Raw genomic sequence first — 25,465 nt, 5'->3', positions numbered from 1 at the left:
AGTCGCAGATGAGTGTAGGCAGCCGCGACTCTACCTTAAGGGTGGACCTGGCCTAGAGCAGCGCGAAAGAGGGTGGATTGGAACGGGAACGGCAAACTATGTAGTCATTGAAGGGCAGCGTGCCCAACCACTGAGTCTGGAATGCTAGCCCTGTTTCCCTTTCCGAACGCACTATAAACACTGACACTAATTTCTAGTGCGGCTTTCTGGTCTACAGCCATGCTCATCTCACTTTCCCAACATCCCCCAGCCACTACCCCAAATGTTGCAAAAGTTTGGTTTTACTACCAGGTAAATAAAATAAAGTACATCACTTGGAAAGTAACACTTTATTAAATACTGTGTCATTTTGCGACATTTACATTTATCATTATAAAATTAACTTCTCTGTGGTTAAAAAATAAAATAACTTCAAACCATTTGGCCCCTGTTAGGTGGCCCTTGAAACTGGATGACTCCTGGCCATGCTTCAGGACAGGCAGAACTGTGCTTGCTCTGCTAGCAAATCCCTCAAGTTAGGTGCAGTGTTGACTGGGTAAGGGGCTAGTTTGGTCTGTCACTACTGCTTGAAGCAGCCAAATGTAGGAGCTTCAGGGCCACAAGCTGAAGGAAAGTTCTCCCTCCTGCAGCTTCTTGTGTCAGAGGTGTAGAGTAAAGGGCACCCTCTCCCCCTCCCACCTGCACTATAGATAAGTGAATGGTACATCCATCAGAACCATGACCACTGAGGTACCCACCCTCTCCTGATCCAAGCAAACCACAAGGGCTCTAGCTAACCCTGTACTACATCCCTGGTGGGTTTCTTTCTGGATACTGTTGTGGCTTTTCAGTTCTTTCCTAGGGCCAGGAGTATGAGATCTTGGCCTCCCCTGGACTACAGAAGCAAGAGAAGACACCAAAAGCATTGTGGGCCCTCTAAAGCATATGCAACCCTCATGAGTAACTGGCCTAGCCCTAGGTTGTTGCTCCTGCCTCCCCTCGGCTGGCTGCAGAAAAGGACTTCGCAATGGAGTGGCACCACTGGTAACCCTCTCAACTGTCAACATCTACCCAACATCATAGGCTCTGGGACAGATGTAGGTCTGGCTTATAATTCTCAGGGTTCTGAGGGGCAGATATGATCTGTGATAGAATTAAGGCAAACCGACCAAATGAAAACTCTGGGTCAAATTCCAACATCTTGGGACTTTGGAGCAATCTATGTGAAATATCAGCCCCACCTGGAGGTAAGTAGGGCAAGAAGGTGCTGAAGGTATGGGATAGGACATTTCCATGAGAACTTCTAAATCAAAATCCTCAACCTACCACAGACTCAAGGCAGAGAGTGGCTGTAGATACATGTGTGCTTTGACTAGAACCTTTTGCCAAGGTCAAGGAGCTTTAGCTGCTCCTCATAAGTGGCTAGTGGAGACACAGAATAGGTCAGCGTATACAACACACATCCAGGATGCAGAAGCGGGCACGGCAAGTAGGGCAGGGCACACGGCTGGCCAGCCAAGTGTCAGGGCGCTGGGGATCCTGGCGGCTGGCAAACCACTTGCCCATGCAAGTGAGACACCACATGGGACGGCAATAACACTGCTGGCACTCGCCCACTGCTGGCTCCTGGCAAGTCTTCACCAGCTTCACACTGGCCCGTGTCTGCATGCAGCCTATACAGGCCTCAAGTTCCTACAGAGAAGTAGTTGAATAAAAGGGGTTACAAAAAGGCCTACAAGATGGTTCTAGGAGAAAGGAGGGGTACCCCCACACACACTTTCCCACTTGGGCCAGTCCCCACCTGGTTGCTGGGCACTGAATAGGCTGGGTTGATCTCCACCAGGGAGGCAAATGTTTCTAGGAAGAGGTCACCTAGACTCTGGCGGATAACCACATTGGCTGCACTTCGGATTGGTGCGTGGAGCTTCTCACATAGTTCGCCATATTCTGCTGAGTTCAGCCTGGAAGAGGCATGGCTTGATGAGCTGAGCCAATCTGCCCTTGGATCCACAACCTAAAACCACCCAGAACCAAAAATAGGCAAGGCCAGGGAAAGCAACCACCTCAGTGAAGTAGCCACTAAAGATGGCCCTGGAGGCAGAGTCTCCTCATCCCCAATAGAGGATAGGAAGAACCTGGAGCTGAGGTACCACCAATCTTCATTTCTAGGTGATCTTAAGAAGCTGGAGGGACAGCTCGATGATAGGCAGAAGGAACAGCAAAGAGAACACTGAAGGCAAGAGGGGTCTTGAAGGAAGACGGATCTAAAGGGTTCAACTGACTGAAGTCATACAGACCCTGGAGTATCTCAGTCCTGCCCCACCCTCAGCACCACATAAGAGGTTCATGAATAGCAGACAGTGAAAATCTTGTGCCATCCAGAACCACCACGCACTTACCGAATATCAAAGGGCTGCATAGCAGGGCTGGTGCTGGCCACACGTATGGTAAGAAGCTGCACAGGTAGGTTTGAGTCTGGTGAGAGATCATGCTGCCGAGACTCTGTCACAGTCAAGTGAACATCCTGTTGCTGAGCCACATGCACACGGTATGTTGTCACCTTCATTACCCATGTGTCTGTCACAATCACTCTAGCACCAGGTGCCCCAGTAGCAAACTTGTCAATCCGCCGGAATTCCGTGTTGATGGAAGAGGCAACCGCTTGCCAACCTGACTGTGGAAGGGCATAAAGGGCCAGGGTTTGGGCCAGAGGGTGTCGGGTCCACTTGTCCCAGGACCAGTAGTAGATCAGGGTACAGGAGACAAGGGGAAGGGTCACGGCCAGCAGAAGGAAGAGCTGCCAGGCCTCTGAGGCCTGACCAGGGGAGTAGAGCTGCTTTTCTGAAGCTGCAAAGCACATGCCCATGTAGTAGCCTGCAGAAGAAAAGACATCTCAGGGCAAGCCCAGGCTGTGGGGTGCTACCTTCCTCCCGTGGTGACCCATCTGAAGACCACAGTGTTAGCTCTGTGCTTGGGGGAAGAGAGGGGCTATCTCTTTTTTATCGCCAGCCCTGAGTCTTGCCCTGGAACCTAGAGCTTGGTTAGCTTCCAGAACATATCGCCCTGACTCCTGCACCTCCACAACTGGCCTGCCTCAGCCTTAGTCACAGCAGTGACACCACATTCTAGAGGAACATGTGTGCAATCTACTACTACGATTTCACAGAAACAGCCAAGTAGGAAGAAAAAAAAATCAAAGTTGCTGGGCAGTAGGGGCACGCGCCTTTAATCCAAATACTTGGGAGGCAGTGGCACGTGGATCTCTGTGAGTTTGAGGCCAGCCTGGTCTAAAGTGCTGGTTCTAGAACAGCCAGAGCTACACAAAGAAACTCTATCTCGAAAAAACAAAAACAAAAGTCCTAGAAAAAAGGACTGTGAGTTCGAGGTTAGTGTGGTCTACAAAGAGAGTTCCAGGACAGCCAGAGTTATTACACAGAGAAACTGAGTCTGCAGAAAACCCCCTCACACACACACACAATAAATAAAAACCAAAGGAAACACATGACTGCGTAGAACTGACTACAGGCCTATCTAAGGCAGTTCTTTGGCCTACATCTTGGTCTCTTAATTTTGCATCCTCTGAGGAGGCAGATCCAACATAGCCCATTTCAGAGCTGGGACAGTGTACAAGAAAGTAAGCAAAAAAAAAAAAAGAAAAAAGAAAGCAAGTACTCAATGATAGGGCATTTGTAAGAACAAAGGAACCAGTTTTAGGGTCCTGTTGGCCCAACAGGGAACAACTCAAACATCGAAAAGAATTATAAAGCAGATGGTAAGGTTCTGTATGGGCAGGCTCCAATCCGCCATAACCAACAGTAAATGTTTACTCTTAGTCACCTCACTACATGTCAAACTAACTTGTTATGGTTATATAGCAACAAAAGCCAGCTTCACTGTCTGCCTGTTCTCAATATAACTACCATGGGTGACTTGTGCTTACCAACATCGGGATCCTTGTTGGGGCATGAGATGAGCATAGCTGGGAGGCGTCCAAAAATCCACGGTACAGTCCTTGGTCAGGGGTCCTGCCTCAGAGCCCCACCTTCTGTATCTGCCTTACAGGGCACTAGGTTCTCAAGCCAAACAACTACCCGGCCATGCCAGCTCCAACTCCAGTTCTCCAATGGGGTAACCTAACGCACCTTCCTCTCAAAACCAGCCTGAGTGCTTCTATTACCACACCTACCTCCACCTCCCTGGAGCCCAGACTGCTGTATCCTCACACCAATCATTCCTGAGCCCAGAGCCACAAATATGTCAGGCCATCAGACATCAGTTCTCCCAGACCTGCCTTTCCGTGTCCCTGTATACTCCAGAGGTTTCCTTCATCTGGTTCCTAGCCTCCAATCCCTGCTCTATCCCAGAAGTTCCCCTAACGCTTCCTCCAAACAGCTGACAGATGGGCCTCTCAGAGGTCCCACTAGACTGGCAAAGATGACTGCAACCAGTGTTCCCAGCCTTGACCGTCTCCACTTCTGCCCGCTCTCGCCACGCCCACCTTCCCCTGGCTGCCCTCCGACTCCAGTTGTAAGGGGTCAACAGGAGCCCTTTCCTAGAAACCGCCCAACATGGCAAACACGCCGAATGATTCTGCACTCCATTCACAGCAACGTAAAAGACGGGGGTCCGGCCCTGCCCGAGCATCACTCGCAGACCAGCGCCTGGGCCGTCGCCTCCCAACAGGGAAGAGCGCTCAGCTTATAGCCTGGGCTGCAGGGACCTAATCGCTTGCACCTCCGTTGACTGGCATCAGTGCCGCTTCCGGCAGGGAACCTCCTCACTCTCGGAGTGCCCGGCTAAGCGCCAACCACTGGCCCGCGCCCAGGAGGCTCACCCAGCGGCAGCAGTGAGTGACACAGTAGCGTGGCGGAAGTGCGACGAAGGTGGTAGGGCACGAAAGCGGCGTCCTCGCTGCCCAGCCAGCCCGACAACAGGTTCTGCACCGTGAGCCCGGCCGAGTAGAACTCGTTGGGCGTGAACACGAAGCACACGGCGAAGACCAGATAGGCCAGAGTGAAGGTCACCTCTGGGCTGTCCATCGCGACGCCGCTCACCGCGCCGGTAAGAGACAGGGGCGTCCAGTTCCGGACAGTTGGTAGGTTGTCGCCGCCACCGCAAAGTCTCCCGCGAGGCACTCTGGGAGACGGAGTTCGAGTCAGGCCGCCCGAGGGGCATTCTGGGAGACTAAGACACGCCTGTCAAGGGGCCCGCAATGCATTCTAGGAGATGGAGTCCCGCCTTAGTCTGCCCGCGGGGTCCTGTAGGGGACAGCGGACAGTCTCCCCATCAGGTGACGCGAAGACCACTCTGGGAGACAGTCTCGTTAGGCCTCCCCGGGCACTCTGGGGAGACCCTCGGAACCCCGTGCCGACCCACAAATCGTGAGCCACCCAGAGACCCCCCCCCCGCATGGATGCATCCTCTCCCTTACGAGCAGCTCGGAGAAGACACTGCAGCTGGTTCTATTTAATGGCTGAGAAAAGCCAAGCCAGGGCGAACTGCTGTCTGACCGCGTTCGCGTCCGAGCCTAAGACTGTCGGGGCGATGGTGAACACCACAATGTCCGGCTACCGACTAGCCGACTTGGCCTGCTGTGCTAACCTGTGCTTCCCACGCGCCCCGACACTCCCACTGTGCCCTCAGTCCCGGAAGCGGAACTGCCTGCGCGTGAAGGGCGGGACCAGGAAAGCCTGATATTGGCCGCCCGCGGCTTTGGCGGTCTGGTTCTGCCGCGCGCTGATTGGCCGCGGAACGCCAACTCTCGGTATTTGAATCTGGGGCGGGCTCATTCAGCGGCCGTCGGTCTCGGACTGCGAGAGTAGAGCCGGTTGGAATTCTTTCACCTCGGCTTCTCCAGCTCGGTTTCCTAGCGTGGAGCGGGGACGCCGCTCCTCCCTTGCTGTGGGCGTCGGCGCGGGCCCTCAGCAGTAGGCAGGTAAAGGGCGACTTCCCACGTCCCGCGGGCGAGGGGTGGGGATCAGCCCCGCGGATCGGGATTCCTACTGGCTGGGTTGTGGCTTTCGTCCGCAGCTTCTCTCTCTCTCTCTCTCTCTCTCTCTCTCTCTCTCTCTCTCTCTCTCTCTCTCTCTCTCTCTCTCAATTTGTTGTTGTTGAGGGCCCACCCCTGGCTCACCCAGCCCTCTTTTCTGGGCTAACGGATTCCTCAAGCTTCCTAGGCGGACTGATGCCTGCGGGCTGCATTCCCGGCTGGACCGTGCTGGCCGGCCTGCCAGTAATTTCGGTCTGACCCAACTGACGTCCTCCAAAGAGGCCCTGCATAATATTTATCTCCTTAGGTTCCTGTTCTTGTCGAGTGTGTCATGTGTGAGACTTGCGTCTCGGAGCCAGGACATCTCCCCAGGTCTCTTTCTTCCACTTGATTTCCGCAAAACCTTCTGTCTATTGTCTGTCGTTCTGAACACCCTGTCCCCGGGACTGTCCTGGGCCAGTGCCTTCGAGTCATATGCTCCCTCTCCCACTCCACAATTACTCCTTCACTAAGAAGACAGCAGAACCCAATCCTGACTTGTCAAGCTTTGTACCAAGAGCTCCCTCCAGGGACTGGGAATATGACTCAGCCAGTAACATGCTTGTCAAACAAGCATGAGGACCTGCGTTCAGGTCCTCAGCACCCACCTAAAAATTGTGTGGCATGGCTGTACTTGCCTGTAATCCTAGCACTGGGCAGGCCGACTGGAAGATCTCTGGAGCTTACTGGCTAGACAGATAATTTTGCTGAATCAGTGAACTCCAGGTTCAGTTAGAGAATCCGGTACGGTAGAGAGCAATTGAAGAAAACACCTCATGTCAACCTTTGGCCTCGTCTTTACACACACACACCCAAAAAAAACAAACCCACAAAAATCCTATCCTAAGCAAAAAACTGTACCGGCAATTCTCCACCTTCTTACCGGAAAGACTTCAGCTAAGGCCATACAGCCCAAAGGCCTATGTTTGAATCCCACAGCCATTCCACTGCCCTTTCCCTATGCTTTTTTTTTTTTTTTTGACCAGGACACAGGACTTAACCTTCCTGTTACTTGATACTGTCAAGCTTTAAAAATATTACTAAATTTGGGTGTGGTAGCACTCAACATTTTTTTTTACATTTTTTATTGATATTTATTGAGCTCTACATTTTTCTCTGCTCCACTCCCTGCCTTTCCCCTCTCCCCTTCAAACCTCCCCCAAGATCCCCATGCTCCCAATTTACTCAGGAGATCTTGTCTTTTTGTATTTTCTCCTTCCCATATACATTATATCTATGTAAGTCTCTCTTAGTGTCTGCATTGTTGTCTAAGTTCTCTGGGATTGTGGTTTGTAGGCTGGCTTTCTTTGCTTTATGTTTAAAAACCACCTATGAGTGAGTCCATGTGATAATTGTCTTTCTGTGTCTGGGTTAACTCACTCAAAATGTTTTCTAGTTCCATCCATTTTCCTGCAAAAGTAAAGCTGTCGTTATTTTCTTTTCTGCTGTGTAGTACTCCATTGTGTAAATGTACCACATTTTCCTTATCCATTCTTCGGTCAAAAGGGGCATTTAGGTTGTTTCCAGGTTCTGCTTATGACAAACAAAGCTGCTATGAACATAGTTGAGCACATGTCCTTGTGGCATGATTGAGCATCCTTTGGATATGTACCCAAAAGTGGTATTACTGGGTCTTGAGGAAGGTTGTTTCCTAATTTTCTGAGAAATTGCCACACTGACATCCAAAGGGGTTGTACCAACTTGCATTCCCACCAGCAATGCAGAAATGATCCCTTTTCCCCACAACCTCTCCAGCATAAGTTGTCATCAGTGTTTTTGATCTTGGCCATTCTTACAGGTGTTAGATGGAATCTCAGAGTTGTTTTGATTTTCATTTCTCTGATTACTAAGGATGTTGAACATTTCCTTAAGTGTCTTTCAGCCATTTTAGATTCCTCTGTTGAGAGTTCTCTGTTTAGGTCGGTACTCCATTTTTTTTTATTGGATTATGTGATCTTTTGGGGTCCAATTTCTTGAGTTCTTTGTATATTTTGGAGATCAGACCTCTGTCTGATGTGGGGTTAGTGAAGATCTTTTCCCATTCTGTAGGCTGTCGTTTTGTCTTGTTTACCATGTCCTTTGCTTTACAGAAGCTTTTCAGCTTCAGGAGGTCCCATTTATTAGTTGTTTCTCTCAGTGTCTGTGCTGCTGGGGTCATATTTAAGAAGTGGTTCCCTGTGCCAATGCGTTCAAGTGTACTTCCAACTTTCTCTTCTATAAGGTTCAGTGTGACTGGCTTTATGTTGACCCATGTTTTCTAATAACCAGTTTTTCAGACCAAAAATCCTAAACATTGCTCTTGATTTCGTTTCTCCTTACCCCATGTCCTGTGCACCTTGCTGAGCAACCTAGACTACCTCTCTTTGGCTCCAGGAACCTCTGGTTCTGTCCTTTCCCCCTCCCATCTTTTCTCATGGGCTCCTAAAGCAGAGTCAGCAGCAACTTATCTTTGTGATGACCTCCCTCCCCAGTATCCCTCCTCACTCTTCAACCAGAGAGCTCCCAGGGTCTCACCCACAAGAACCTATACTCCCCTGCCTCTACCTCCGCTTCCCAAGTATTGGGATTAAACGCGCACACCACTACTGCTTGGCTTCTTTGGTTTTCTTAAAGCCAGGATTACATCCCCTAGCTCTTGCCCTACAGTGTAATACGTTAATGGAAGTCATTCTGAACACCTGGTTCTCTTTCTTTCTCAACCTGAACTCCATTATAGCAATTGACTCAGGAGGTAGCAGTATACCTGATACAATACAAGGGACTCTGAGGCTTTCTCTGGCAGGTGACACCTACTTGAAGTACTAACTGTACCTGTGAAGGGTCTAGCTTTACCTCTTCAGGAAGGGGTACCTCCCTGATGTATTTATGGGGCATTTCTGTACATGTACTGCAGCATCATTGATTTCCTAATGACTAAAATACATTCTGTTTGGCCAGGCCATGGTGGTGCACACCTTTATTCCCAGCACTTGGGGGGCAGAAACAGGCGGATCTCAGTGAGTTTGAGGCCAGTCTGGTCTACAAGGGCTAGTTCCAGAACAGCCAGGATTGTTACACAGAGTAACTCTGCCTCAAAATACCAAAAATAAACAAACTTTTTTTTTTCTTTGTCAGAATGAGTCTGCATATCTTAAATGACGAAAATGTCCCCAGTGAAAAAAGTTCAGAAAGCTGTGACTTCCTCTTTTCACAACCGGAACTTACCGGAAGATCCTCTGTTCTTCGTCTGTCACAGAAAGAAAATGTGCCACCCAAGAACCAGGCTAAAGTTGCCAAGGTAAATGGGGAGTGTAATGTAAGTACTTCAGGTACTTTGGGGTTGGCTTTCTGAGCACTGGAAGCTGGAGCACCTTGGCTTGCATGGGAGGGCTTGTATCATGAAACATGTACACTCTCCTCAACTTTTCACTAGGTGACTTTTCAGACACCTCTTCGGGATCCACAGACGCGCAGGATCTTAAGTCCTAATGTGACCAACAAACTCGAGACTTCTTTTACTCTGGATGGCGCTGTTGAATTAGAAATCAATCAATGTGTCTGCTTACAGGAAGAGAAGTAAGTGTTGATGCCATTGATGTCCTGCGAGTCCATCCTCTCTGGGGTTCTTGCAAAAGCCTTCAATCCTGTCATAGTGGACTTTCTTTTCTCTGATCAGGGCCCTAAGTGCAGAATCTGACATAGTTAGTGGACAGCCAATCATCAGATGGCTGGACTGTTTTCATTCCATGCTGGAATCTCTTTTTCTAAAACTAGATGGACTGACTAAATCTCATTTCCAGGAAAGATTATAGTTTCCTTCCTATGGTATTCTGCTCATGTCTCCCTTCTACTTGAAATCAGCACTTCCCTCCCGCACTCAACACTTGGAGAAAGCAGATAGAGCTCATAGGCAGAGAAATTACTGTATGATCAACTAATCGAAGCTCGCAAGATGACTCCCTTGGTACTGTTTGCTACACAAGCATGAGGGCCTGAGTTCAATCCTCAGTACCTACATTTTTAAAATACAAAACATGGGCTGGAGAGATGGCTCAGTGGTTAGGAGCACTAGCTACTCTTCTAGAGGTACTGGGTTCAATTCCCAGCAACCACAACCATCTGTAATGAGATTCGATGCCCTTTTCTGGTGTATGTGAAGACAGGATTCATGTACATAAAATATATAGATAAATAAATAAATCTTCAAAAAAAAAAAGCCTAGAACTATACACCTTTAATTCTAGCCCTAGTGAGGTGGACATAGGAGAATCTTTGGGACTTTCTAGCCAAATCAGTGACCTCCAAGATATAAAGTGGAGAATGGTTGAGAAAGATACATCATGGCTGCTTAGGCACACATATGTACATATGTATACGTGTACATACACCACACATGCACAATGTGCACACACATCCACATATCAGCACGTAAATATCCACAAAAGAGAAACTAGTAAGAACAGATGTGACTGAAAGGATGGGGAGAAGCTTCATCCATAGGTGCATTAGGCATTTTCCTGGCAGGGATCCTATTAAAATGACAAGCAGCTACTAAGGCTTTGCGGAGAAAGGAGGGCCTTGGAACTAGCACTTCGCCAATCTGGTACCAAGGACACATTTTATCCAGGGCAGGAGAGGTCTCTGTGTAACATGAGGGCCGGCTTGTTGGGGTATCTGTCCCGCCCAGTACCCCACAACCGGCAAGCCACAAGAAAATCACACACAGGACTCCATAAGGTTATAAACTGATTGGCTTCTTATTAGTCCTTGTAACTTATATTAATCCATTATCATTATCTATGTTAGCCACATGGCTCCGTACCTTTCTCAGCTGTCAGCTCACATGTTGTTGCCTCTTCGATGGTCTGTGCAGGAGTGGCTGAGGGACCTTCCTCCTCAGTAGCCTTATTCTATTCTCATTGTCCCGCCTCTACTTCTGTCTGGTTGACCCGCCTATACTTCCTGCCTGGCCAATCAGCGTTTTATTAAAATATGATGGACAGAATACAGACAATTCTCCCGCATCAGCCATTCATTAATTTAAGCTACTCTACTGAGTCTGCACACTAAGGACAGCACGATACCCAGGTGGTAGCTCATGGAGCTCATTTGAGAGGGTGGGGTAACGACCAGAGTGATCAGCTAGGTATTTGATATATAGGGGATTATCTTCTAGTATGGCCAAGGTCCCGAGCTATGAGGTGGTGTGGCAGTCTTTCGGTTCTTACCTTATGAAAGAATGGATTCAATCAAGAGAGACATAGGCAGTTTAAGTAGGAGTTTATTTAGCACAGAACAGTTTAGTTAGTAAAGCTAAGCAGAACACTCCAGACCTGATTTATATGGCCTCAGTCTGCCCCAGGATTGTAGGCAGCCTTGAGCCAGCAGCATGCACCCAGACCCTTTCCATTTGTGTTCATCTAGTTCTAAGAACTCAGTCCCAGTGGCACTCTTAGGCAGATGGGGCCACAGACCCAAGTCCTCAAGAAGAGGCCACTGGCCAAATGGTCATCCATTCAAGTCATGACTCCATACGGCTAGAATTTGACTTCTCGGATGATACCACCAACACAAAGGTGTCTTCACCAAGGAGATTGGCAGAGAGACCTGGTCTCCAACTTCTCCTGAAGAAATCAGAGTTCAGCCAGGAGCAGGCCCCCAAAGAAGCAGAAGAAAGAGATGATGGGACCAGAGAGAGGGATGAATGTCCCCAGCCTGCTTTCTGGGGCTCTAACCACCTTAACTGGGAAAAATTGGATGACTCCAAGTCTAATGACAAAAAGGCTAAGCTCCCACGAAGTCCCAAGAACAGGTTGGCCTTGCCTGTGACTGAGCAGCTAAGTGTTGGACCTACAAAGTGGAGAACTCTCCAAGCCAGTAGGAAAGGGGAACATTGCCATGTCAGGAGCAGCTTCATGGTGTGTGTAATCTGGGGCATAGGTCCAAAGACGCCACTTCTTTTTTATAGGTTTTTTTTTTTTTTCTAAATGTACATTTGTGTTTTGCCTGCATGTATATCTGTGTGAGGGGATCAGAAGCCCTGGAACTGGAGTTACAGACAGGTGTGAGCTGCCATGTGGGTGCCAGGAATTGAACCTATGTCCTCTGGAAGAGCAGTCAATACTCTTAACCACTGAACCGTCTCTCCATCCCTGATGCTACTTCTTTATGTAGCCACCATACTACTCCTTTCATAGTCTCAAGACAAACAAGTTTCAGGTTTATCTGAAGCTGAAGCGGAACAGCTTCCTTTCACAAGACCATGGGAGAGGTGCTCCACAGTTGTCTTCCTGGAAGCACAACAGCACATTACAGCGTAACTAACAAGCAGTGCAGGTAGTTCACCTCTAACCCTAGCACTGTAGCTGAGGAAGTCAGGTCAAGAGTTTGAACCAGACTCCTCTTGTCTATGTGGTAAGACCATCTCTCCACAAAAAAAAAAAAAAAAAAAAGAAAAAAGAAAAAGCATGGGCTACCATTCAGGTGGAAGCTGATTGGTAGCCAGTCTATTACCTTCAGAGAAACCTCATTACTTTCATGTATCTTTTAGCATAAGCAGCTTCTCAAGTGAACCAGCATAAGAGGGACGTAAGTAATAATTTAATGCCAGAATAAGGAACATGAGGAAGACCCAGCTCTGATAACTCTGTCTCTTCCAGTCAGCTGCCGTTAGCCCCAGCGGATGATACACCTGTGGTTCAGTTGGCAGCCGAGATCCTAAAAGCAGAAGGTGAGGTCCAGGTATGTATGTGTGCACAGATAGATGCTATCACCATTGTTACATACTGTGTAGAAAAAAATAACAGGGCATCAAGGTGTGACACATGCTTTTAAACCTCGCACTTGAGAGGCAGAGGCAGGCAGAACTCTGAGTTCTAGGCCAGCCTAGTCTATACAGTCTCTAGGACAGCCAGGTATACAGAGTGAGACCTTGTCTCAAAGAAAAAGGGGCTGGAGAGATGACTCAGAGGTCCTGAGTTCAATTCCCAGCAACCACATGGTAGCTCACAATCATCTATAATAAGACCTGGTACCCTCTTTTGGCCTGTAGGCACACATACAGACAGAACACTGTATACATAATAAATAAATAAATCTTTAAATTAAAAAAAAATATATATCATGGCAGAGAAGCCACCAGCAATCTTCTGGTGACAGGGTGGGATACAACACTACTATTTTCCTCCCCTAGAGCTGTCTCCCCATCTGGGTTTATTATAAGGAGATTGAGTAAGGCAAAGTCTCCCACTCAGGACCGCACTGTACAAGGTGATGCTGACTTTCCCTCTAGGTGGGGATCTTGAATTCTTCAAACACTTCAGCTTCCACAAGTTTTCTGGACAGTGAATTGGTACCCCCCTCCTGTTGAGCCAGTTCTGGAGCCTTCTCATCAGGGACCAGAGCCTATCTTGGACAGTGAGCTGGTGGTCCCTCCTATTGAGCCAGTTCTGGAGCCTTCTCATCAGGGACCAGAGCCTATCTTGGACAGTGAGCTGGTGGCCCCTCCTGTTGAGCCAGTTCTGGAGCCTTCTCATCAGGGACCAGAGCCTATCTTGGACAGTGAGCTGGTGGTCCCTCCTGCTGAACCAGTTCTGGAGCCTTCTCATCAGGAATCAGAACCTACCATGGATGGCAAACTGTTGGTGCTTCCTGCGGAACCAGTTCTGGAGCCTTCTTATCAGGGACCAGAGCCTATCTTGGACAGTGAGCTGGTGGTCCCTCCTGCTGAACCAGTTCTGGAGCCTTCTCATCAGGAATCAGAACCTACCATGGATGGCAAACTGTTGGTGCTTCCTGCGGAACCAGTTCTGGAGCCTTCTCATCAGGGACCAGAGCCTATCTTGGACAGTGAGCTGGTGGTCCCTCCTGCTGAACCAGTTCTGGAGCCTTCTCATCAGGGAGCAGAGCCTATCTTGGACAGTGAGCTGGTAGTCCCTCCTGCTGAGCCAGTTCTGGAACCTTCTCATCAGGGACCAGAGCCTATCTTGGACCTAAAGGAAGAGAGCTTCAGAGACCCAGCAGAAGGTATGCAACCCTAAGGTGTCATCATCAGTTTCCCTTAAATCCTGCAGTTTAACATTCCTGCAGTTTGCAGGTAGTTATTCCACAGGTTGTTTCTCTGACTAGTTCACATGCTAACTTTTGTTCCTTCAAAAGATAGGATGTTGCCTTAGGGTTAGTATTGCTGTGATAACACTACGGACCAGCCAGGCAGTGATCACAGCACCTTTAGTCCTAGCACTCAGGAGGCAGAGGCAGGCAGAGTTCTGTGAGTTCAAGGCCATCCTGGTCTATAGAGAAAGTTCCAAGACAGCCAGTGCTACACAGAAGCCCTGCCTCAAAAAACAAAAACAAAAACGAAACAAAAGAACACTTACTACTTTTCTTATAGAGGTTCATGGTAGCTCATGACCACCTGAAACTCTAGTTCCAGGGAGTCTAGTGTCCTCTTCTGACCTCCACAGGATTCTTTTTGTTTGTTTACTTTTGATTTTTCCAGACAAGGTTCTCTGTAGCCTTGGATGTCCTGGAACTCACTCTGTAGACCAGGCTGGCCTCAAACTCTCAGAGTGCTGGGATTAAAGGCATGCATCACCACTGCCTGGCATTTTTACTGAATTGTCTTGTTTTGTTTTTCTTTTGGTTTTCTCCACAGGCTTCTTTATGCATGATATTTCCATAGCTCACGCAAGCAAACACATACACATAAAGTTAATTTTAAAAAAAAATTCACAAGGTGGTAGTGGCAATGCCTCTAATTCCAACATTCAGGAGGCAGAGACAGACCAGTCTGCTTTACAGAGCAAGTTCCAGGATAGCCAGAGCTGTTATACAGAGAAACCTGTCTTGGAACCTCCCCCATCTCACCCCGCCAAAAAAAGAAGAGTGAGTACTCTGTTGAGTACTCGGGTGCACAGCCCTCAGTACCTGCAGTACTTGAGGGAAATGACTACCATTATTTACTGTCTCAGTTCTAGGTACCGGCGCTGAAGTAGATTACCTGGAGCAGTTTGGGACGTCCTCGGTAGGTGCTTAGCACTTGATGGCAGCCCCAACTGAAACCTGTGACCCAGTCAGCTGAGGCCATTTACGCTTGATGCCTGGAGCATCCTGCAGTTCCTGTATAGTTTCTGGTCACATGAAACTAACCTAGAAACTAACATAGTCCTAACCCATGTGTCTCCCTCACTCCCAAATAATCCTGGACCCATGAGGGTGTGTTGTGGTCTCCTAGCCCCCTTTGCTGGCTCCTGGGGTTGTGTCTGTTAAAGCAATGGTGAATCTTGATGATTGTTTGTGTTCTCTCTCTTCTCCTCTCAGTTTAAGGAGTCAGCCTGGAGGAAGCAGTCTTTGTACTTGAAATTTGATCCCCTCCTGAGAGAAAGCCCTCAGCGGCCAATGCCAGTGATCCCAGTAACAAATAGGTATGTCCCTCCTTTGAAGATGTTCACACAAGCTAGGCAAACTAGTGGCTGTTACTAAGTATAATAACTGATTCAAAAATTCTAGAGAAGGGCTAACTGAACTAGAATAAGTAATGGGGGCGGACAAACAGGACATGTATCAGATAATCCATGTTTTTTAATAAGGAGTTCTCCCATGCTTTCTTCACACAGGCCATCTAGGAGACACAAGCAATACATAATAGGGTACCAGAGTGGGCCAGGTCAGGTAGTGTTTGTTTTTATGAGTGGAATTCTCATTCCACAGTCATGCCTGTTCTTTCATGAATCACCTATGACAGCTTGTACTATAATGGTTGTGACAGAAGCCATAGGGCCTCCAAGTCTGGCATTTATGGGAAAAATTCAAGCTAGTGTCTGCTACTTTGGAAAAAAAATGTAATCAAAATCATATTGAGAATTACCTGCTAAATCTAACACAAGACCCTTGAAACCAAAGAAAAGATTTGCCACTTCTTACTAGGTATTCACCTTATGTGCTCTGAAGACATCCCAGTAAGGTATCTACCATGTCTGCACAGCTTGCTATGAGAAATGAGTCATGGCTCATAGGAAGAGTGAGTAGACAGACAGGGAAAGGGAACATGAGCCAGTAACTCCAGGCCCAGTGCTACCTTCTAGCCTGTGTGTGCTGGTTTTTAGAGTAAGACCCAAATGCAAAGCTTGTTAAGACAGCACAACTGACTTTTATGCCCTACTCAATACTCAGCAAAGCTGCCTGTTTGGTTTCAGTGAACAGGATGCAGATGAGTCTGACTCAGGAAATCCAATAGAAGGCAAGCTTGTGGACTTAGATTTCTCAGGAGCTCCGGATGTTCCAGTAAGCACTTTATCATCATTGGAGCAAATTTTGTGGTCTCAAAAGATGAATGAGATCTTGAGGGCCTATGTTTTACCCCCACAGGTGCCAGGCCCACCCTTGTGTGTCCTTGAGCCTAGAGGTCTCCTTCTGACTGAGCCTATTGAAGATATGCTTCAATACAGCCAGAAAGACCTAGACGCACTGGTAAGAAAAAGCTGATTGCTGGGTGGTGGTGGTGCATGTCTTTAATTCCAGCACTTGGGAAGCAGAGGCAGGTGGATCTCTTCCAGCCTCGTCTACAAAGTGAGTTCCAGGACAGCCAGAGCTAAACAGTGAAACCCTGTCTCAAAAAACTTTAAAAAAAAAAAAAAAAAGAAGAAGAAAAATTGGAGACTGTTTTGGAGGAGTAGCTGAGAGCTAGGTACAGGTTATTCTAAGTGCAGTTTGTACTCTGACCAGATACAGGCTGCCTACAGGAATTTCCTACATGCTTCTGTGTCTCAGAAATCAATGAATAGCCCCAGGACAGGCCTGAGGGTTCCACACTGAATTTGGATCTGTGGTACCTGCTGTATACAGTCTAGTGGAGTGTGGTTGTGGCGCCCCCTTGTGGCTATCTGGCCAACACACTGAGAGATAGATACTCCCTGGGTACCTGCTGGGTTCCACCACAGCAGGGTCACCTTCATGAACATGGCCAGCAGCCCTACTTCTTGGCTTTATGAATGAAATTCCCATAGCTCACTGGCATGACTCCAGAGACCTTGGATGTGAAGGAAACAATCCCTAGTAAGAAAGACACCCCACAGACTTGTGATTGTGGTCCACCTGCCAACCCAGGTATGTGGCTTCTAGGTGAATGCGACAAAACAGGAGAACTTGGAGCTGAGAAGCAAGTATGAGGACCTCAACAGGAAGTACTTGGAGATGGGGTAAGACTGCAGCACCAATGCTGTGACCTAGTTCCACTTGCATGATGAGCCACAGATACTCATCTTCTCTCCTTCTATAGGAAGATCATGGATGGGTTTGAGAAGATCGTGTACAAATCAATGGGTGAGTGCCAGCTGCATCCCTCCCTTTGTGTTCTGAGGTAATAATATACTGCCCATTTCTTCTCCTAACCTGTGCTCTGGAGCCACTGAGGGTGAGGTTCAATGAAGAGAGGAGGTACCCATGTGACTGACGTTCACTGAACAACTGGCAGCCAGAGCTCTAGTGAAAAACAGACACCGTGCAACTTGTCACGCCATGCCCTGTTGTGCATTCCCCTCCCCAGAGATGACTGCAAGTATCAGAGTGGAGATGCAGGTGTCCTGGTAGGAATCTACCAAGACAACAGTGGCCAGGCCAGGTCTTCCTGTTCTCCTTCCCCCTGGAACCCATAAAGTGCATTAACCCTAAGTCCACCACACTGGCACTTGCTTCTTCCAGTCTTGCTAAACATATTTCCTTAAGCATCTCATTGCTAGGTCCTGGGCCAAGCTCCTTATAAGGCTGACATGGAAGAAGCAGACACATTCTAGACCTGTCACACCCCAGAGAACATGAAGGGGGAAGGGTGACTGTTGTGTTATTTGACATGTAGTAGTGTCCATACCTGCTGCATCCTGCTCCTGGCTCCCCATCTCCTGCTGCTCTCTCACCCCTTTTGGGGGGGCCGTTTCTGGCATCCAGTGTTGTAGCTACTTCCTAATCCCAAATATTTAACTTTTTAAGAGGAGGCTGAGAAACAGAAGGAACTCGCAGAAGACAAAATCAAAAAGGTTCAAAAAGAGAGAGACCAACTTATTGCAGACCTCAACTCCATGGAAAAGTCTTTCTCTGACCTTTTCAAGAGGTTTGAGAAGCAGAAAGATGTGATTGAAGGCTACCAGAAGGTGCGTTGTATCCCCTTTGATCCTTGTTTTACAGGGCATAGCCCATAATAGTGGGGCCACGCTTTTAATCCCAGCACTAGAAAGGCAGAGACGGGTGGATCTCTGTGAGTTCGAGGCCAGCCTGTCTACAAAGCAAGTTCCAGGACAGCCAGGACTGCTACATAAAGAAATTCTGTCTTGAAAAACCAAAAACAAAAGGAGTGGGGCCATGAGCTGTGTTAGTGTCCCTGATCCTGGCACCAGGCCAACAAAAAGTAGTTGATGTCCTATCAACAAGACAAACTGTATCCAGTAGGTTCTGGTGGAGAAGCACAGCCAGATCTGTGAGCCTCAGAGGAGACTGGGGGTTTCCCCCATTCAGTGGTAATATGCCTGGCATACATGAGGCCTTGGCTCAATCTCCAGCAGCACCACATGCATGCATGCTCACAACACACACACAACCTTGCAAGAAAAGGCAAACTGAACCAGGGCAGTGGCGGCACATGGCCTTTAATCCCAGCACTCGGGAAGCAAAAGCAGGCAGATCTCTTGAGTTCAAGACTAGCCTGGTCTACAGAGTGAGTTCTAAGACAGCCAGGACTACACAGAGAAACCCTGTCTCAAAAAACAAACAAAAATGTCAGGTGATGGGCAAACTGGACTTTCCCCATAGTGTCTATGGAGGAAACAAGTCATTTTGGGAGCCAGCTAACTCCTGCTACATGACCCTCAGTAGTCAGCTGTGAGTATGAGAGGCCCAAAGAGTGAGTAGGGAGCAAGGCTGCATACATTCCACCTGATTGTGCTGCTGCCGTGTGCAGTGTGACTTGCACTCCTAAGTAGGAACTGATGCCAAGTACTACTCTGGGGGTCAGACCCAGGAGCTGTTTGCACCTCGAAGGTGGTATAGACGTAAACATACATCAAGAAGGTTTTTCTAAAGGGAAAATGCCAAGTTCTGTATCACTAATATCCCCAAAAGCCTTAAGTCTGCCCTTGCCCCTGGGACTCCCTATATGCCCAGCCTGGATAGGCCTGGCTCTGATGGAACAGTGCACCATTAATGTTCCTGTCTGCTCATTCTCAAGAATGAAGACTCACTGAAGAAATGTGTTGAGGAATACATAGCGAAGATTGAAAAGGAGGGCCAGAGGTACCAAGCACTGAAGGCCCATGCAGAAGAGAAGCTTAAGCTGTGAGTACCAGATGCCCGTCTTGGGAGAGAGGCCTAACTAACTTGTTGCGGGGTCAGGCCTAATTTGTGTGTCTGTTTCTGTCAAAGGGCTAGTGAGGAGATTGCCCAAGTGCGTAGCAAGGCCCAGGCAGAGGCACTGGCTTTCCAGGCAAGCCTAAGAAAGGCACAAATGCAAATCCACTCACTGGAGGAGACTGTGGAACAGAAGGTAGGGCACAAACTCCAGTCCCTGCTCCGGAGTTTACTTTGATACAAGGATTGTCTGGCCATCATCTTTTGTTTTGTTTTGTTTTTTGTTTGTTGTTGTTGTTGTTGTTTAATTATATCCCTACTGGCCATTTCTTTCAGGAAGTCCAGGGCCAGCCTTTTCCTTTCTAGTCTCCTTTCCTACTTGAGACGGGTAGGACCTTCCTAGCCAGTTGCCACTCCCTCTGAGACCCTACAGAAACCAGCCTTATCTTTTCTCCTTCAGATTAAAGAAAATGATGAACTGACCAGGATCTGTGATGACCTCATCTCTAAGATGGAGAAGATCTGACTGCAACCAGCCATCACCAACCCTCTGTCTGCCCATTTCTTTGTCTGTCTGATTTGTCTTTTGTGTGTGGTCTTTAACCCCTATTCATTCCTAAGTTATATTACTTTGAAGACTAAAGTTTCTTAATTTCAAACTCGAAGTCAACCCAGGTCCTGTTGTTTATAACAAGCTCACTTGCCTCTGTTTTCCCAGGTAGTTCAGCTTGTCTGAAAGTATCTTTCTGCGGTCCTTATATAACATTGGTTCTCAACATTGCTAATGTTGCAACCCTTTAATACAGTTCCTCATATTGTGGTGATCCCAAACCATAAAATTATTTTCATTGCTGCTACTTTTTTTTTAAAATATTTATTTATTTATTTATTATGTATACAATATTCTGTCTGTGTTTATGCCTGAAGGCCAGAAGAGGGCACCAGACCCCATTACAGATGGTTGTGAGCCACCATGTGGTTGCTGGGAATTGAACTCAGGACCTTTGGAAGAGCAGGCAATGCTCTTAACCTCTGAGCCATCTCTCCAGCCCCTGCTACTTTTTTTTATAAATAAATGTAAACATTTTTTAAGAATTTATTTATTATGTGTACAGTATATGTCTGTGTGTCAGAAGAGGGCACCAGATCTCATTACAGATGGTTGTGAGCCACCATGTGGTTGCTGGGAATTGAACTCAGGACCTCTGGTTAAGAGCCAGTGTGCTCTTAACCTCTGAGCCATCTCTCCGGCCCTCGTTGCTACTTCATAATTCTAATTTTTGCTACTATTATGAATTGTATTGTAAATACTGTTTTCCGAGGGTCTTAGGTGGCCGCTGTGAAAGGGTCATCTGACTCCCAGGTTGAGAACCTCTGTTATGGAATCCTGGGGAGGGATGTGGGGTCTAGTGAATCAGGTTAGTTCAGAGACTTCCTGAAGCTGTTGAGTTGTTTACTTCCTGGAGATTCCCTGAAGAATGGAATGTTTTGCCTCCCTTTAGAACATTCTGTATCTTAAGAAGTTTCCCTCCAAGATGGAAAGTTACCTCTTGGAAGAACTGACTCTTCCAAGCCCAGCTCTGGCCTAACACTAAAGAAAGCCATTACCTATTCCTACCAGCTATCCTGTTTCCCTGGCTGTGAGAAAACAGCTCTTGAGCATGCTTATCAAACATGGCGAGAAGCATGGCAGCATGCAGGCAGACTGGTGCTGAAGAAGGAGCTGGGAGTTCTACATCCTGATCCTCAGATGGCAGGAGACTGTGTACCACACTGGGCATAGCTTGAACATATGAGATCTCACGCCCTCCACAGTGACACACTTCCTCCAAGTCCACACCTCCTAATAAGGTGCCACCGGGCCATTCCTATTCAAACCTAAACCTCACACATCCTATCCTTGAGACCTTGGGAACAAAAGCCAAATAGACCTAAGTTTCTATATAAAAACAAAAGTGGGCTGGAGAAATGGCTCAGAGGTTAAGAGCATTGCCTGCTCTTCCAAAGGTCCTGAGTTCAATTCCCAGCAACCACATGTGGCTCACAACCATCTGTAATGAGGTCTGGTGCCCTCTTCTGGCATGTGGGCATACACACAGAATATTGTATACATAAAAAATAAATATTTAAAAAATAAATAAAAACAAAAGCTAAGCAGCCAGGGCTTGATGAGTTCGCTCCTGAAGTGGCACAAGCGTATAGATACACTAACATCTACGTCTGTGGCTGCTAAGGCAAACAGTCAAGATTCCATGGAGCAAGGAGCTCAAGCAGACATCTCTGAAAAAGAATTGCTGTCTCAAGAGAGCAGCAGCAGCTCCCACTGGTTTCTAGCTTTCCATTACCCTGCAGATGAAGGAAGCTATGGGTCATGCTACACCAGGACAAAGTGGGGCAGTGGTGGTGGTGCACATCTTTAATCTCAGGAGGCAGAGGCAGGTGGGTCTCTGAGTTCTAGGACAGGCTCCAAAGTAGACCATTTTAAATCAAACAGCAACCAGGCTAGCGCCTCAGACCCCTATGTAGTGCAGGAGTGGGGCTGGGCACACAGCATGTGTTCAGCTTTAGAAAGCCCAGGAATTCTGAACAGGCATTGACTCAGCCTCTGGTCCTAAACACAGCTGTGACCTAGTCAGCCCCCAGAACCATCAAGTAAGCTAAGAAGATCTGCATGTGTAGGTCCGACTGAGACTCAGTACTGCTCATGCTGTAGGGGCTAGTATACAGTATACAGGGATATGCCTACGCCTGTGGCTCATGCTGTAGGGCTAGTATACAGGGATATGTCTATGCCTGTGGCTCATGCTGTAGGGCTAGTATACAGTATACAGGGATATGCCCACGCCTGTGGCTGAACCTGAGGCAGTGTTTCCTCTCAAAATGGAACGTGGGTCCCACCCAGAGAGAGACCCAGACCAAAGTGTCAGCCACTCCAGAAGTACGCATCCCTCAACCAGGACCTGCTGTGGGGACTGCCTGCTAATCTGCAGCTGGGGGCTGAAACCAGGAGTTAAAGCCAGTTGTGGGCCACAAGAATCTGGGTGTGTTACTATAGAGATAAGTGGGGGCCATTATGGAAAACAGACTCCGAAGCTCAGTAGCCTGGGCCTCCCAGAAAACCTAAGTTGAACTTATTTGGAGGCTAGTGTCTTGCTAAGGCAAAAGGCCAATAGAGTTAGATAGGCATTCCTGGGACAGACACCTGGCCAGTTTTGTGGGGCAGATAATCCCTGGATCTTGGACCTCTATGCTCAGCCCAATCTCTGAAATTCACTACCATGTTCTCCCAGATCCATGACCTGACTAGTCTCGTAGGAGCATGCCACTTCTTGTCAAAGACCCATCCCACAGTAGCCCTACACAGATAAAGATGGGACAAATACACTTTAACCTAGGGGTTCTTTATTTTTGTTGGTTTTCTTTAATCCCAAGTGCTGGGATTAAAGGCATGTGCCACCACTGCCTGGCCTCTTTTTATTATTATTATTAACATTTTTTCACATTTATTTTACATACCAACCAGTTTCCCTTCCCTCCTCCCCTCCCCTGCCACACACACATCTAGGGGGTTCTTAATTGCTGAGCATGATAGAGCCTGCCAGGCTCACTTCACAGACAAGGGTGCTGAGGCCCAGAGAAACGGCACTCGCCAGCTGAGAAAGGCTAGCTATATGCAGGACATGGTGGCGCCTCTCTCACCTGACCAGCTACCCACAAGGAGGGCAGCCATATGGTGGCAAAGTTTTCCTGCTACTTGGGGTACTGTTAAACATGCCTTGAGAGGCCTTCTCACTGGCTCTGTCTGCCTGGCCTCTTCAGTCCTTCTGAAAGCTGCCCTATCTCCTGCTGGGGCCTCTTCCAGCCAAGCCAGAGTCTGTCCAGAGAAAGTCCTGTAGGGCAGCTGGAAGCATTAGGGTAGCCAGCCTGGCCTGGGGCCATGCTGAGGACACCGGCAGCCCAGCAGCAGCCTGGGCCGAGCCACTTCAGGACAAAGAAGCCTTGTATGGCTGAATGGGCATTTATCCTGGGGGTTGAAGGGAGCCCTGGCACTGGTCCTCCATGAGTAAACATGACCCTAGCTGGGCATACAGCAGCAAGGCTAGACTTCCGTAGCCCTGTGTCCCTTGACATTACACAGTGGGTGTTTGTGGGCCTCCTGCCAGGACAGAACATGGGAACAGGGAATGCCCTAGAGGCAACTGGAAGGCAACAGTGCACAGAAGTAAAACATCACATAAACCCTTCCCACAGTGTCACAGCTCCCCCAGCGAGCAGTCCAACTCCACTGCTGAAGATGACATGTGAGTCTCCCTAAAATGTATGTGCTGAAGCCCAAGTCCCTGACAGGATGGTATGAGACCCTAGTAATTAGTGATCTGTGAGGTCAGATCATGAGAGTAGAAAAACCTGATAACAGAAGTGTTAGCCTACCTGCGGTGGTGGCACGTCTTTAATCCCAGCACCAGGGAGGCAGCGGCAGGTGGATCTCTGTGAGTTCGAGACCAGCCTGATCTACAGAGTAAATTTCAGGACAGCCAGAGCTAAAAAAAAATGAGAACTGTCTCAAACCACCCCCACTCTGCCTCCCCACCCCAAAAATAGTTGAGCTCTGCCATATAACCGTGGGTAGCATAGGCCAGGGCAACTGCTTGCCCAGACGCTGAATGGGCTGTACCTAGCCTCCAGCCTGAGGGATCACTGTCCTGCTTAAGTCCCCAACCCAACCCACGATGACTTTACTTTCACAGGCCTGGCAAAATAAGCCCACCCCTTTAATCGGTGGTCACAGGACAGGACAGGGTGGTGCTCTTGGGAGACTGAGCCTCATCAGAAGCTTAGTTACCCCTGGATTCCAAGACCACACAGTGAGTGGGCCCAAAATGCCTCCCTGGGTCAGACAAGATTCTTTAGAGAGGGTTAAGTGACCTCTGCAAGTGGATCTCTAAGTGGATCTCCAAGCTGAGGATCATACCCACAGGATGGTGCCCTGCTCATCCACAGCCCCGGCTCCCTCCAGCACTGCCTCCTCCTGGACCATGTGCTGCCCCCAGCCCAGAATGAACCTCAAACACTCTGGACCCCTATTACTAGTGAAGTCTCAGCCTCTGGAAGGCCCTTGGTGGTGTTTGTGCTCGACACCTAAACCTGAATCCTGAACTCCCTTTTCTGAATCCATCTCTGCCTGAAGTGGGATAAATCTATGTCTCTTGTCTCTCTGGAGAAGACCTCAGAAAGGCAGGGCTTATAAAGTGACCACCCAGGAAATAGAAACACACTGGAATGGGTAGACTCACCTGTACATCTAAAATGGGCTCTGGATAGATCACAGAATTGAGGTATGTCAACCCCCACGGTGGCCCTATGTATGTAGGGACAGGCACATCCTTGCTCATACTACTCAGTGGCCTCTGTTCCGGATCCCAAGCCTTGCTTGCATTCATCAGCCATCAGGTCAGGCAGCCTGCAGGGGGCACCATTGGACAGGTCTGAGTCCCTTATGTGGCCCATGGGTGCTTTATCCACCAAGCTAGCCTATACTTCCAGGCTCCTGCACCTGGGCTTCCAGTTGCATACCTTGGGGTGCTGAGGACCCTTCTGGCCCTCTCATCATACCTTGACCAGCCAGCTATAGCTCTGATCATGAATGCCCTCGCCAACTCACTCCCCTCTATTAAGAGGAAACCCCTGTCAGGCCACAGCCAAGAGTTTCCAGGCCCTTAAGGGTAGGAACTAGTCATAGCAGGCACCATTGCATGTTGCAGGACAGGAGTCCACAGCAAAATGAAACCTTGCCCAGGACTCAGTGGTGAGCAGATGTGACTACTGCATGCCAAGCTCCCACTCACCGTCATCTATGCAGGGTTTCCTGCCCTGTGCCCCTTCACATTCCAAAGGAGGAGGCCAGAACCCCCAGAAAACCCGGCATCAGAACCCTCAGAAAATCTGGCACCAAGCTTCAAACTGAAAGGTCCCAGGTATATGTGCAATGAATGGATTAATTACATGTACTAAGGCACTCATATACACACACTTGTCTCTTCTACTCAGGCCAGCAAGGAATAGATGAGAACCTCATGCCCCAGCAAGGCCAGAGTCCTGAAGGCGGATCCCTTGAAGGCCATCATCGCTTATGGGCCCTCTGTG

At 48.4% G+C, this 25,465-nt stretch overlaps 2 protein-coding genes across 3 annotated transcripts; one reads left to right on the top strand and one right to left on the bottom strand.

The window, feature by feature from the left end:
* Positions 1–310: 310 nt before the first annotated feature.
* On the bottom strand, positions 311–5,018 carry Tmem129 (transmembrane protein 129, E3 ubiquitin ligase). 2 transcript variants are annotated; one of them, XM_048415309.3, is made up of 4 exons: positions 4,814–5,018; positions 2,379–2,853; positions 1,781–1,940; positions 311–1,671 (listed from the first exon to the last, which is right to left on the bottom strand). In XM_048415309.3, exons 1-4 carry the CDS (start codon positions 5,016–5,018, stop codon positions 1,423–1,425), a joined length of 1,089 nt encoding a protein of 362 aa, XP_048271266.1. In that variant the 3' UTR covers positions 311–1,422. The 2 variants fall into 2 exon arrangements, with proteins under 2 accessions (XP_048271266.1, XP_048271267.1); XM_048415310.3 differs by lacking the exon at positions 4,814–5,018 and adding an exon at positions 3,920–4,754.
* Positions 4,900–19,986, top strand: Tacc3 (transforming acidic coiled-coil containing protein 3). Its single transcript, XM_087909117.1, is given in 16 exon segments — positions 4,900–5,040; positions 9,122–9,284; positions 9,420–9,562; positions 12,646–12,727; positions 13,278–13,340; positions 13,342–14,011; positions 14,959–15,011; positions 15,308–15,411; positions 16,183–16,270; positions 16,355–16,456; positions 17,108–17,184; positions 17,265–17,308; positions 17,972–18,132; positions 19,203–19,309; positions 19,397–19,517; positions 19,782–19,986. Coding segments are annotated over 15 exon segments (2,043 nt in total). The 5' UTR covers positions 4,900–5,040; position 9,122; the 3' UTR covers positions 19,848–19,986.
* Positions 19,987–25,465: the final 5,479 nt, after the last annotated feature.

Source organism: Myodes glareolus, chromosome 8 (genome assembly GCF_982192425.1).
Source record: "Myodes glareolus chromosome 8, mMyoGla1.1, whole genome shotgun sequence".
NCBI lineage: Eukaryota > Metazoa > Chordata > Mammalia > Rodentia > Cricetidae > Myodes > Myodes glareolus.
The sequence above is the reverse complement of the archived record's forward strand: the minus strand, read 5'-3'. Positions and strand labels throughout refer to the sequence as shown.

Bases quoted from the DNA above. Each gene is read 5' to 3' on its own strand.
- Tmem129 (XM_048415309.3), bottom strand. From the start codon at position 5,018: ATGGACAGCCCAGAGGTGACCTTCACTCTGGCCTATCTGGTCTTCGCC. The intron at 2,854-4,813 runs GTGAGCCTCCTG...TTTCTTCTGCAG, and splicing joins TCACTCACTGCTGCCGCTGG to GCTACTACATGGGCATGTGC. The intron at 1,941-2,378 runs GTAAGTGCGTGG...TGCCTCTTCCAG, and splicing joins ATGCAGCCCTTTGATATTCG to GCTGAACTCAGCAGAATATG.